The sequence below is a fragment of the Manduca sexta genome, unplaced genomic scaffold (genome assembly GCF_014839805.1).
Source record: "Manduca sexta isolate Smith_Timp_Sample1 unplaced genomic scaffold, JHU_Msex_v1.0 HiC_scaffold_671, whole genome shotgun sequence".
NCBI classification, from domain to species: Eukaryota; Metazoa; Arthropoda; class Insecta; order Lepidoptera; family Sphingidae; genus Manduca; species Manduca sexta.
The window spans coordinates 1-13,926 of record NW_023595486.1 but is presented as its reverse complement, the minus strand read 5'-3'; the positions used below and the strand labels follow the sequence as shown (position 1 = coordinate 13,926).

The window sequence follows — 13,926 nt, the reverse complement described above, 5'->3', positions numbered from 1 at the left end:
CAAATAAGACAACCGAGAAGGGCCTGGCACTGGTCATACTCTTACAAGGGAGACAAAGAAAAAACAGTACTATCTTTTGGCAATTGGGTCAATATAATGAATAATAATATCAGCCCTGTATTATATACTATCCCACTGCTGAGCATGGCCCTCCTCTACTATCGAGAGATTAATGACCTCACAAAGATCTCCCCCCGGAACTTCCCATTGATTACGATCGAACCTTTACTTACTGTAAATGATACCTATTGTTTTAATATTTATATTTGAAGTTATTTATAGTTACACATAATTACAATTGGAAGCATAGAATGTGTGTACTGTAGAGATTCTGTGTTTGAATACCAAGTCGGACGAAATTATCTGAGTTTTCAAACAAAATTTGTTTTTGTATAAGGGCGATGTTACGTTATGTTTTATCGATTATATATCTTGAGAAACGAATCAAATCCTTTTTGTTTTAACACTTTTTATTTGTCACAAAAAATTTATTCCTAAAATTAATTATAACCTAGCAAAATAGAAAACCAAAACGATAGACTGACAAAATCATTACTGTTATTTCTATATTCTTCTTCTGAGGATTAAAATGTCAACACGAGCCTTTTCACGTCAGAGAAATTGCAATTCTTCGAATATATTAAAAGACAACCAAATATAAAAGACAATCTGTCAACTGTGCTTCCAAATAAATTAGAATTATCTAAATTAGCCGTCTAACATTTTAACGTTTTGAGTAAATTTTATTTGACAATTATTGTATTAACAGGCCAATGTAAATATTACGCATTGTATTCCCATTTATTTTGGAACTTTATAATTAGAAGTCACATTTGTATTTGGTCGAGTTATAATAAATTTATAAATCGACCCAATACAAATGTCACTTGTAATGACGAGTAGGATATACTCAGAGGTTGTGAAACACGTCCTAAGTCTAAATTTCATAACAAGCAACTTATATTGTTTAGCGGAGCAAATATCTAGACTGCGAGCGTCGCAGTCACCGATCGCGATCTCGCTGAGCCGATGCCCCACGTGGTCCTCACTCGACCCCCTCCGATTCAGAGGCTACTGGGACAGCGGCGAGAAGGCGATATTACTGAACAATGGATCTACTGGTAAGTTGTTTTATGCATTCAAATATGTACTCAGTTATAAGTATAATAAGGATTTTTTAGTATAAATGGGATGACTACAATCTTGCTATTGTCTGTCGTTGATTAAATCATATGACTGTAGATATCACTATCTCGATGGTGATTGGCTCGGTGGCGTAGTTATGTTACAGTACGACGGCAGTGTTGAGGTCTCGTATTCTAACCCCGGGCGGGCAAAGTGATATTGGATTTTTTTATTTAGTATCAACACGAAGTCTGGAATTTGTGTGATGTGGCGATAGGCATGCTCCTTACACATTATAGGATGAAATACGCACGGCAAAATGTAGCCGCGCCATTTGCGCCTCTCTCTGCCTCTTCAGGGATATTTTCATGAATGTGTGTGTGACTATAGAGATAGAGTGTCCAAATACTTCGCCATTTTTATTGAACTGCAATATACTTAAATCGGTTGCAGTATTAGTTAATGCACCGAGACCACATAAATAACAAACTAACCTCTTTCTTCGCTCAATTATAATTTATATTATGAACTCTAATTATGTAAAATCTCACTCCGTGCGCGCAATGTGCTTAGAAAGGGGTATAAAGTTGTTTCATCGCGTATTCATATATAGGAAATATATATTTTTAGGATCCGTTAATTCTCTCTTCTTATACCAAATTCACGGAAAAGATAAAATGTAAATAAATATTATCTTCATTTCAAATAAATCTCATGTTCAGATCTGTCATTTCATCGAATACACAATAAAGATAATCGGAAACAGAATAGATATTTACTGAATAAGGTATAATTATAAATACTATGTGGTAGGTATATCTCTTTTAGATATTTACGATGGCCACAGAATATTCTTTGACCACCGGAATAATACCAAATACTAAACATAATTAAACATTGAATAAATAATTGTTTTCAACTGAACGACCGCCTTGGTGGTGTAGTTATATTGCGCATGCAGTATGACTATCGTGCTGACATCTCAGGTTCGAATCCCGGGTCGGGTAGTAATACTAGAGTTTTTCTGCCTAGTATCAGCCCGGAGTCTGGGGTTGTGGCCGGTAAATGGAAATAAGTTCTCTCCCAAATATATGACTTTAACATACCTGGCGAAATGTGTGTTACCTCTGCCTACCCTTATAAAGGGAAGAAGGTGTGATGATATATACGCCTGTTGAATACACTATACATTACATCATGTTTGAATACAAATTTGATCAAAACTCCGTTCACTACATACAAACTATTTGTAAATTAGGACACTTAAATTGAGTTCCTACTTAAATGCAAATTTGGCATGATTTTGAGAATAAATTGTGTTAATACTGATTACAAATTAGTCTTCCATACGATTGCAAATTGGTTACACGTGTTGCTTATAGTAATTAGTTATGTTTGGATTCAGAATTAGGTAATATATCTATTACTTTAAAATTAAACTACTTTTCGGATTCTATCGCGGTTTTTTATATTTTAGTTTTCTCCCGACGTTTCGAGAACTTTGCAGCCTTCGTGGTCACGGGGGACTTCACACGGTGGTCAGTAGTTTAATTTGAATGTCTAACATTCGCGTAAACATCAGAAAACATTATATCTATTAATTGCTTTTCAAAATAACACGAAATTTCCTAAGGGTTTCTTGACCTTAAAAGTTATATTTTATAGAAGTCCCACGGTGCACTTTTGGATTAAAAATGGCATAAGTAGGTATATTGTTGCGTAGGGCTTGGACTGTTCGTGTTTTTATATAAATCTATGCAGCAGTCTCACCGTTTACTTCTAACAAACGTCTTCACAATCTTACACAATATATTAGTGACTATAAAAATAAATTATTTAAATTTTTGCATGACAAATGTTATTACTGTTTGAACGATTATCTTGATGATGTTAATGTTTAGAATGTATTCTGTCTTCTCTAGAATGTTAAATTGTTGTATGCTATTATAGCGGGTCATAGCTGTTCTGTAATATAAATGTATAACACCTTAATCCTACCTGCGTACCACAATAAATAAAATAAATACAATATATTATAATATCAGCCCTGTAGTGTAGCGTAGTATGTAAATACTGTCTCACTGCTAGGCATAGGCCTTCTCTACTACCGAGAGGCATCATGCCTTAGCCCACCACGCAGGCCTAGTGCGGATTGGTAGACTTTACACACCATCATAATTCCTATAGAGAACTTCTCAGGTGTAGAGGTTTCTTCACGATGTTTTCCTCCACTGTTAAAGGAGTGATAAATCATAAAGAATACACACATAATTTAAGATAAGTAAGAGATGTTATTTTATATGGTAGCAGTAAATTAGATGAGAAATGAAAAGCTGTATATGAGTATTTCCCAGAATAAATGTACGCAACGAAATAGTTTTTACGACATATTGTTACGGATTTTTCTGTCTCATCTGTCTTTTTTCATTTGTCTTAATCTATTCGTTCTGTCAAGTTATATACGAGTATAGAACGAATTTATTAACAAAAAAAAAGGTAGAAAAATTCGTAATAACATTTCTTAGAACTATTTCGTTACGTACATTTATTCCAAGAAATACTCATATTCAATTCCGCGGAGAGGCAAATACTTATGATATAAAAAAAGCAATAGATTTCAGATATTTTGGAGTGGAATTCTCTCCTCACTGATACCTAAGATATACCTTAATGTCAACCAACAAAACACACCTTAATAATCAAGGATAATATTTGTTAAGGGACAACCTTAATTATTTCATATGAGACGTACGCTATCACAAAAATAATATTCTATACGGTTCCATTACTGTCGATAATATATTGTCTATTTGAATAGGTACGTTTATCTATATTAGTTTATCTAGACACACAAATCCATGTGTTAATGTTATCAATCAAGTTAATTCGAGTAAGCCATGCCTATAACAAAAATTTTTTGGGGCCACGGGAATTTAAAGTAGTATCAGAAATATAACATACTAGCTTTTGCTCGAGGCTCCGCCCGCGTGACAAAGTTTTCCGGGATAAAATTTGCGCTATATATTTTCTTCGGATAGAAATAAGCCTATGTTTTTAATAAAATATTTTGTAGTGTATTGCAAATACACAAGACACAATTTGTACCCCTGAACAGTTATTCTTTATATCTACATAAGAAATAACAACTTTCATCAAGCAATATCACAAGGGCTTAGCAAAATAAACGATAATCCCCAAGATCGAAACAAAAACTGTAGCATTGTAAAACGTGGTCGTGTTTCGAATGGACGTTTTTTTGGTGAAACAGGCGGAAATGTCCGGAACCGCAATTTATAGAGCCTATTTATGTATAAATGGGATAAACAGCGCAGGATTTACGAATGAACTTTTGTCGATTCATGTCCTCACACACAAAGCCGTGATGTGGGCAGATCTAAATCCGACACGTATGAAAAATCGTAGAAATTTATTTAATCAATTTACCTATTTCTTTTAAATACACAACAAACAGGCAGGTGTCACCAATAGTCGTTTTCCATAAACATCATTAGAGGACTGTGTGCCTTTAATTATAGAGTGCAGAATAATACAATTTATAGGTAATCTGTGTTACAAATATATGTTAATTAATTCGACTGTCAAATTTCAACCATTACTCAGTTTAGTCAGTTAATTACTATATTAATTAGTGGGAATTATGAGATTTCATGTCTTGTCTCAGTTTTTATCTGGATTTACGTTTGTTAGCCTAGCAAGGGCCGACTTATACAAACACACCGGACATCGAGTGAGCGCCTTAGGCGCTCGCGACCCTTGAAAATTAAGCAAAATTCTGAGAGCAACCTACTAACGTGTTACGAAACCCTCGACCCAGGACGGTCACTGGGAGAGAACTCAACAATTATGTATATCTCAACGACGAGTGCAGTAAAAGCCACCATGCTGAGGGCGACCCACTAACGGGTTACGAACCTCGGCTCAGGACGGTCACAGGGAGAGGATGAGACATCAGCGATTATGTTTGTTTCAGTGATGAGTAAAGTACTCCGTAAGATGTCGTAGTTCAAAGTTCTGTATGGTGTTGCTATTATAGTCGTATCTCTCATCAGGCGAACAGGCGTCGTTTAAGGTACTAGTTTAGGTCACTGGTGGTAGGTCTTCCATATGTGAGAGTCCGCCTGGGTAGGTACCACCGCAATGTCTATATCTACAGCCAAGCAGCAACGTTTAGTTACTGTTATGTTCCGGTTTGAAGGGCATTGTAGCTAGTGTAACTGGACATAATAAGACTTAACATCTCATGTCTCACGACGGCGAGCGCAGTGGAATACCAATCTTTGTAATTCAAGGTGTTGGATGGTGTTTCTTCTGTTTTGGGGATCGTATCGCTTACCATCAGGCGAACGGCAAGTTTGTCTCGTCATTCCAAGCAATAAAAACGCAATAACAATTAAAAATTCCATCGAGAGCTTATCGTATAGCGAACACAAGGCTAAATATTGAAAATCTCATAAATTATGATGCATACTGTATTAAGGGCACATTTCACGTTCAATATCACTTTATCAGTAAATCACTGAAGCGGTCAGCAGTTACTCAACCTAAGCCGATAAGATAGTAGGCAACTTGTTAAATAATAAAAAAAATAATCAAATACCGTAATATTCTGGTTTTGTATATTTGTAGAATTCATGGACAATATGAAATTGTTGAATACATCAAGAATTAAATATAGTTATTAATAGTTTCTATTAATACTACTGTAAGTTTTCCCAAAACACCTACTGAAAATTCTAAGTATGTTTTAGTTTTTGTTTTTATATTGTATCTGTAATTGAAAAATTGTTCATCATTATTAATGTTATGTGTACCGTTTTGAGGCCCCATAAAAATATGCTACTCGCTGAGTGCTGTGGCGAATGTTATGTACGCCGTACTTGTTGTACATATCAGTGACTATAATTATTGTTTAAAACTAGTGTAACTGTGTGTAACTGTTATTATAAATAAATAAGTATAATCAGGGACCCCAATTTGTCTATCATGAAAAATCCATCTTTTCGAAAGGCAGCTTTGATAACCATATAAGTAAAATAGTCAAAAACTCATCTATTTACCTGGTTATAAAAAGTGTCTTAATAGAATACCAATAACTCCAAAGAGACGGACATATCACCGTAGACGGGGATACACCGTAGATAGGACCTCCAGACTATGTAGCATAATATTATTAAAACTAACACAAGACATATTAAATTAGTCAAAAGCAACCTACTTAATAGGTCGACACTGGTCGGCGATTCCGACTTCATGGACACGTGAGTAAAACCGGGTTGCTTTCGACTATACCATAACAATATAATATGTAGTTCATGCCTGTATCTCTGATGAATTAGACTCATAAGCTCTTAATGACGCCAGCCACAATTAGCCCACTTATTTTCATCCAGTAGTACGACGATGCAGTTATTTGTTTCCAATCAGGTGTACACTACACGTTAAACCTAAGCAAGCAAAAGATTTTTCCCCATTATTTACTATCAATAAGGTACAAATTAAATCAATACCCAGACATAATAATGGTTCTGAAGGCCGGCATAATCATGCCGATCATCGAAGCATACATAACCTCTCTGCTCAATATATTTCTTAGCTTCACTTCGAGTGCAACAAAGTGTATCCGCCATGTTATAAAAAATGATTTTGACAATACTTCATCATTTCAGCGTACTTTACTTTCACGGATCAGTCCGTACGGCCAATCCTGAGCGGCGGCCCACTACTTGGCGAGTATATCTTTGAGCAGATGCACTTCCACTGGTCAGTGGACGACTTCACTGGTTGTGAACACGTGCTGGATGGACACGGGTGAGTTGATCTATTTAATTTACTCAGTTTCACAATATTTTACAAAGTTTATACGCAAAACTATCAATGTCCGGATCAGTATTTAGAACAGAGATTCCAAAACTTTTTGCTCATAGACCACTTTCAAAAATTTTGCTGGTTGCAGTGAACTGCTTTTTGGTGTCGCAGAGAAAATGAGTTACCACTAAAGCCCAGCCATCGCAGGGGTCACCGTGCCTTACGACCCCTATCAATATTATTTGCTTACATTGATACGTGAAGTCAATCAAAAAATTATTAAATAATAAATCATTTAATACTTTACTATCAAACAAGATACATTTTCGTGAACCCCCGCCGACAAATTGTGAACTCCCATTTTTTGGTCACGCTAACGTAGACACCCGTCAAATCTCCCGTGGAACCCTAGAGCAAACCTGGAACCACTTTGGGAATCAATAATCTAAAACATCGTTGAGTGCAATAAGAACGAGCGGTATAGTCGAATTATCTCGCGCTACTGTACGACACAATTCATAACAAACAACTTGTGGCTTCGATTACGAGTATAATTTGGCGCAAATAAGTCGACATAACTCTCTCTAGCCTAAACATCTAATTTTGGGCGGAGATTTCGCGACCGATTTTCATTTGTGAATAAATTTGTCGAACCCTCGAGTGTAGCCTAGGAACTCACTAGAATTATAGTAGGGTATAAAGGTAGACTTCGTAGCTTGTAAAGGTATCTAAGAAAGTCCTTTTAGATTTTCTCTTATTTATAAATGATAATTAACCTAGATAATAATGTTTGCTGGTGGTAGAATATATTTTATATCCGCCTAGATAGTGACCACCGTACACAAGTCAATTTATGAGTAGTGTCGCGTTCTGGGGATCAGCCTATGTGGGATATCCGGTTCCAACGAGCCGGCATAATTGTGTCGAGTATCGAGGGTTAATCTCTCGTCAGTCGACATTCTATTGGATCCCACTCCACTTACCATCAGGTGTAGTGAGGTCACTATTACGTGAACGTAAAAAAATCGTGTTTGTCAACATAGCCTTGCAAAAAATTCTATTTATGTTCATTATTCAGTGCGCTTAGAATGTGGTATAAGAAACACGACACAACTCCGTGTCGTTTATTGCGATTAGTTGAGAAACTAACACGTGACGTGACGCATTGGCTTCTCGTTCAATCACAAACATTAAAATTAAACGACATCGACTTCCTGGTCCCGTTTGTTTTAAGTTCATGAAATCAAAAAGTAAGACATGGAAATAAAACTATTTTCCTGATTTTATAGCGGTTTCATTATCAAAAACATGTAAGCCTAGTAATAATTATTAGCAGTCCCGTACGTCGCTGAGAGCATACATATACTCTTGATTTATATAAGATATCACCACCAAAATATTTACGTAAATCCCCACACTTAAAAAGTTACATGCATATCTGTTGTTATCAATGTACCTAGTAATATCACATTACAATACATCGGGTTACTAAGGCGCAATATAGCAATCTTACTTTCTTATTGTCTGGAGAGAAATCTGCGTCTTATCAAGCCTTCGTTTAATAAAATATACAAATCCCTCGGCTTACGGAAAGCTACGATCTATTTGTTTCATAGAGACCTAAAATACTGTTAGAAAAATCACCTTCTGTTGTTTACTAAAATGTGTTAACTTTGCCATGTATAATAATACTGTCCCACTGTTGGGCTGGCCTCCTCTACTACTGAGAGGGTTAGGCCTTAGTCCACCACGCTGGCCTAGTGCGGATTGGTTGACTTCACACACCCCTTCAAAGTTCCTATAGAGAACTTCTCAGGTATGCAGTTTTCCTCACTATGTTTTCCTTAATCGTTAAAGCAAGCGATAATTCACAAATAATACACACTTTTACGTACTTTGCCATGTACTAGAAGTTATTTTGATTTAATAAAGTAATTTGTAGTAAGCTGGATTATAGGTAACAGCAAGTTAAAATTGGAATATTGTAACCAATTCAAAGTTTAATGAATGAACTGTCAAAATTAATCAACGAATGTTGACTGTGTTGATGGATAGATAGGCCAACTTTGCCCACTAAGGGCAATTTGCGGTGCGATAATAAAACATCGCGCGGCAGATATTTTTAATTTGGATTTACTTTTGCGTCGATAGCGAGATATACAACAAACACCTTGAAATCGCGGCAGTTCATTATCTTATTTATTTCAAAATCATAAATTTTATTTCTTTTCTTCTTCTTTATATTGAATATACGGTTTATCTTATAATTAGTACTACATTATTCTAACAGATAGGCCTGAGTGAATCCATTATTCCAATATTAAAAATCCAAAACTCGGTTTATGCATGTGCCAAATTTCATCGACATCCGTTCAGCAGTTTTAGCGTTTACTTCTAACAAACATCCAACTATTAAAATCTCCAAACATCGTCACAAACTTTCGTGTTTATAATATAAGTAAGAAGTAAATAGGATTTGTTGATTTATAGTCAAAAGCTGATTGTCTATACATTTTGCGCCGATTTGTTAATGGATTCTTCAAACAGGTTATTTGAGAATATACAAAATACTCAGAAGTAACCCATTTCCAGCTACGAAATACTGTCTACCCATATTTTGTAATGGCAAAGTTAATTCTTTAGAAATTCGAAGTTCAGACACACAATGGATTGTTCAATATTCAGAAGATTCTTAGATAGTGAAAACCAACTGTATAGAGTTATTATAAGGAAAGGGTACTATTAATTTAATTAAATGTTGTTCAAAGAACAAATGAGGAAATATTTTATCAATAAATATAATATTTTATCTCAGTTGTTTTAACCGATATAATTTGCTATGTTTTGTAAACTAAATAAATATAAATACATGAGAATCTACACGGTTATCTTATAGCACACATCTTTATAATTATAAATATATTTACCTAATAGCCTACATAATTAACCAAATATTAACTCGAAGTTCGAACATCATCATTAAAATTTCTTAGTATTCCTTATAAAAATATTTTTTTTACTTCACAAGTTATATTCTATTTTTTTTTATACGCGCGCGGCAAAGTGCATTGCACCTGATAGTAAGTGGAGTGGAGTCCAATAGAATGTCGACTGATGAGCGATGATTACCGCTCGGCAGTCGTCACAATTATGCCGGCCTGTTGGAACCCGGATGTACACAGGCTAATTCCGGAACGCGACACACTCACGTGGCTCATTATGACGGGTTTTAACACCTTAACGGCGGTCGCTATCCGGGCGAATATAAAATATATCTTACCAGCAGAGTCTCTTGTGAAAGATTGACTATTTCTTCGGCCATAAGTATATTAAACCCTTGTTTTCTTTTCAGATATGCAGCGGAATGCCATTTCGTCCACTATAACAGCAAGTACGGTTCTCTAGAAGCGGCCGTGGGCCACCCGGACGGTCTCGCAGTAGTAGGATTCTTATTGGAGACGGTAGACGCTCCTAACCCCAGATTTGACAGGCTGGTTGAAGGTTTGGAAGCTATTAAGAAGAACGAGTCAGTCAAGAATGTCACGTCAGGTTAGTGATCAAATCGCACGCTAGGGTGACCTAACTCAAAAGGACGAATTGTGGGAAACAAATAAAGAAGATTTGAAAAACAATATAGAAGGCAATGAATTGGGCGGGCAATGAAAGTGAGAATCCCTGTTTCTATTCTATAATTTTGTCTTTTTCTCGTCATAGGGTTTAAATATATACACCAAGTAATATAAAACTTTTGAGTAAGTTCACTTAAGTTCTAATGTGCGATTAAAGTTGAATATAAAATGTATTTCTTTACATACACATACTGAAGTAAACTCACGCCTTAAATCCGGAAAGGACTTAGCAGAGGAGCTACTGTTATACCCACTATTTAATCAATATTACAAATTTATAAAATATTGCTCGCAGATTCACCTGCGTGAAAGGCCTTTCCTATTACTAAAATGCCGACATGTACGATCTCAGAGCCACCTATTTAAAAACCCTATTAAAAAAGAACATTGTATCCCATAGGAATAAATGACGAGGATAAAAGTCTATGTATTAATCCAGGACGTAGTCTACCCGTGTACCAAATTTCATCCAAATCCGTTCAGAGGTTTCTATCTTTACTTCTAACAAACATTTTCACAAACTTACGCAGGTATTTATTTTGTAATTTTAATATGTTAAGTTAAAAATAAGATAAGAGTTATACCTGCTTGTTTCGTAAATTGAATTTCTGTAGATTTATGCTAATGAAATTAATCTTTATTTAAAATAATTTTATACAGTAATTTACATATTAATATGAAAGTTCACACATGTTTTAAAAATTGTAAACTTAATCAAATTCATCTCTCGTCTTTATTAAAATAATGAATACAAAAATAGAATAAACAAGGTATTTACAATGCATAAAAAACACGAACTAAACCATGTCGTTGGAATAATCCGTCATTCATTTTGCAGAGGTTACATTAATTTTAGTATTTGCATGTTATAAAGAATGCGTTATTGAATTTTAAAATTGCCGACTTTGGTAATGATTAGAATGTATAATATCATACATTCTTATTGTATTTGTATAATTTATTACTGAAAATAAGTTTAATTTACAAATATATTTTTATGTAATTTATGATGAGATGAGTATATTCTAGATCTGTTCTTAGCTCCTCATCAATAAAAAATATCGACTTCACATAAAACCATTACAATATTAATACAAAGTACACAGCATTGACTGACCAGTTGGAAGTGATGCATGTAATGACTTTCTGCCGTGATATTTGGAAATCTGTACACATAGCCTATGTCCAGCAGTTATCCTAGACTTAGGAAGATACCATTACACTCCATTAAAAATCTAATTGTATTTTATTTTTATTTTTTCATAGTAGCTCGGCAAAACGACTTCACTGAATCCTATAAAAAGTGATATTTCCTATTTCCAGAAGCGTTATCCTGGATGGACTCCGACGACCTTTCCGAGGGTAGCTACGTCACCTACAAGGGCTCTCTGACGACGCCGCCCTACACAGAATGCGTTACGTGGATCATTTATGAAAGACCTGTACAAGTCGGAGCTGAACAGGTGAGCACTTATTTCTTGATTCATTTCGTCCATTTCAAAATGATTTATAATTATCAATCAGAAGAATTATTAAAGACAAATCAAAAAGTAAAGAAACTAAGGATTCTAAATATATCTTCGTGGCTATTTTTTTTGCGCTCCACTATTCTGAATTGGGCCAGCATTTATGTAGTAAGTCAAACCTTCTCTAAACATTGCAATCGTTATCTTTGCCCGACAGGCTAGAAAAGAAAACAAAGGAGATTCGATCCGAAACAGAGAGCTATATTTTTGTAACACTCGTATTTTTTCTATCCATTTTACAACTACTTACCTAATGTTAAACAAAGAAAATATTAGAGCCAGCGTAATGAAGATGAAAGCGTAGAGAATTTTTTACTTTCAAACTGTATCGACATTGCCTTCATTGGAATAATTTTCAAAATCCATTAACACAACAATAAATTGCGTTACATTTTTGTGTTAATTGATTTTGAATATTATTTCAATGAAGACAAAGTTGATACAAGTTAGACAGTACAAAATTCTGCGCTGCGGCCCATCATATATGCGCCGGGTCTAACATGGAATTTGTTACCATGCACGTAAAACGGGACGAAAAAGGGCAAACTGTCAGCGCTTATAAACAGATATTTCCATTTGAGATTATTTACCGAAACCTTTTTGAATTACGATAAATGGCCAATGCCCTACTTTACCCAGTATTTCCTGAGAATCTTCCTACTAAAGTAACGAACAAATACAAGGGCCAATAGCCAATTTCTAAGAATTAGTTCAAGCCAATAACATAAAAGCCCCTCTTTTACAGTTTATTGTTCTCAAACTATTTAATGATTATACCCTGTCTTTGAAGTAAAGTTCTATATCAAATAACGGAATCAGGGCGATGGAAAACATTTATTAATCCTGATCAAAATATAATTTATTTGTCACTCGAAAATTGTCTTTGATAGGTTTAGTAATTTCCCCTCAAATCTTTGTTTGTTCAATACCTATGGGCTATAAGCAAACAATCATATTTTAATATAATAATAATAAATGTATATTCTTCTGTTATATGCATACAAAATGCAAATGTTTAATATTTCTACATTATTTAATCGTATTATCATGTTGAGTTCGTATAGAAAATATTTAAATATAATTGAACCACTAAAAGCGTCCTGAGACTAGGTAATCAATAAAATCCTGGATTGGTTGGGATGGTTTACCATCGAAATAGGCAATTAAATTTTCGCGGTGTTCGATTCGAAACCACGCCTGAACTGCTGGGGTTCGGAAAATTGTGCTAGAAATGCTACGTTAAAATCGTACGAATTTTATCACATCGAGAAATGGAGATGATCTGGACGAATTATGAATGCACGAGGGATATCTTAACTGTCTGCTTCAAGCATAATGGACTAAAGATATTTCGTAAATATTTCTTTTTAAACAATATGTCTAAAATGTTTGAAGATTTGACTCAATATTCCACAGGCAAATAGTACATTAAAATTAGCTCAATTCTTAATCGCACAATTATTGCGTTATTAGTCAGAATGAAAATAACTCATCAATTCGTTTACATTTTAAACAAATTGCACAAAAATGACCCCTAAAAACATTAGGGGGTTGTTGACATTGCCTACTAAACTAATTCTCTTTTACAGTTGAGCCTCTTGCGCCAGCTAGAAGGTCCAAACAGCGAGCCGATCGAGCGCAACGTGCGCCCCACGCAGAGGCATCCGCCCGGACACTCCGTCATCTATGTCAAACAAGTCAAGTCCAAGCTATGATGGTGCAATAAAGTAGTTTATCGTGTTATTATATTATATATTAATTTTGTTTTTTCATTTACTCTGTCTATTTTTATTTTATTTGTTTATTAAACACAAAACAGG

The 13,926-nt window shown here is 34.9% G+C and overlaps 1 protein-coding gene across 1 annotated transcript; it reads left to right on the top strand.

Moving 5' to 3' along the window:
- The first annotated feature begins 892 nt into the window (after positions 1-892).
- Positions 893-13,882, top strand: LOC119193547 (carbonic anhydrase 1-like). Its single transcript, XM_037447200.1, has 5 exons — positions 893-1,121; positions 6,813-6,954; positions 10,304-10,500; positions 11,904-12,043; positions 13,696-13,882. The coding sequence occupies exons 1-5, from the start codon at positions 893-895 to the stop codon at positions 13,819-13,821; spliced, it is 834 nt and encodes a 277-aa protein (XP_037303097.1). The 3' UTR covers positions 13,822-13,882.
- Positions 13,883-13,926: the final 44 nt, after the last annotated feature.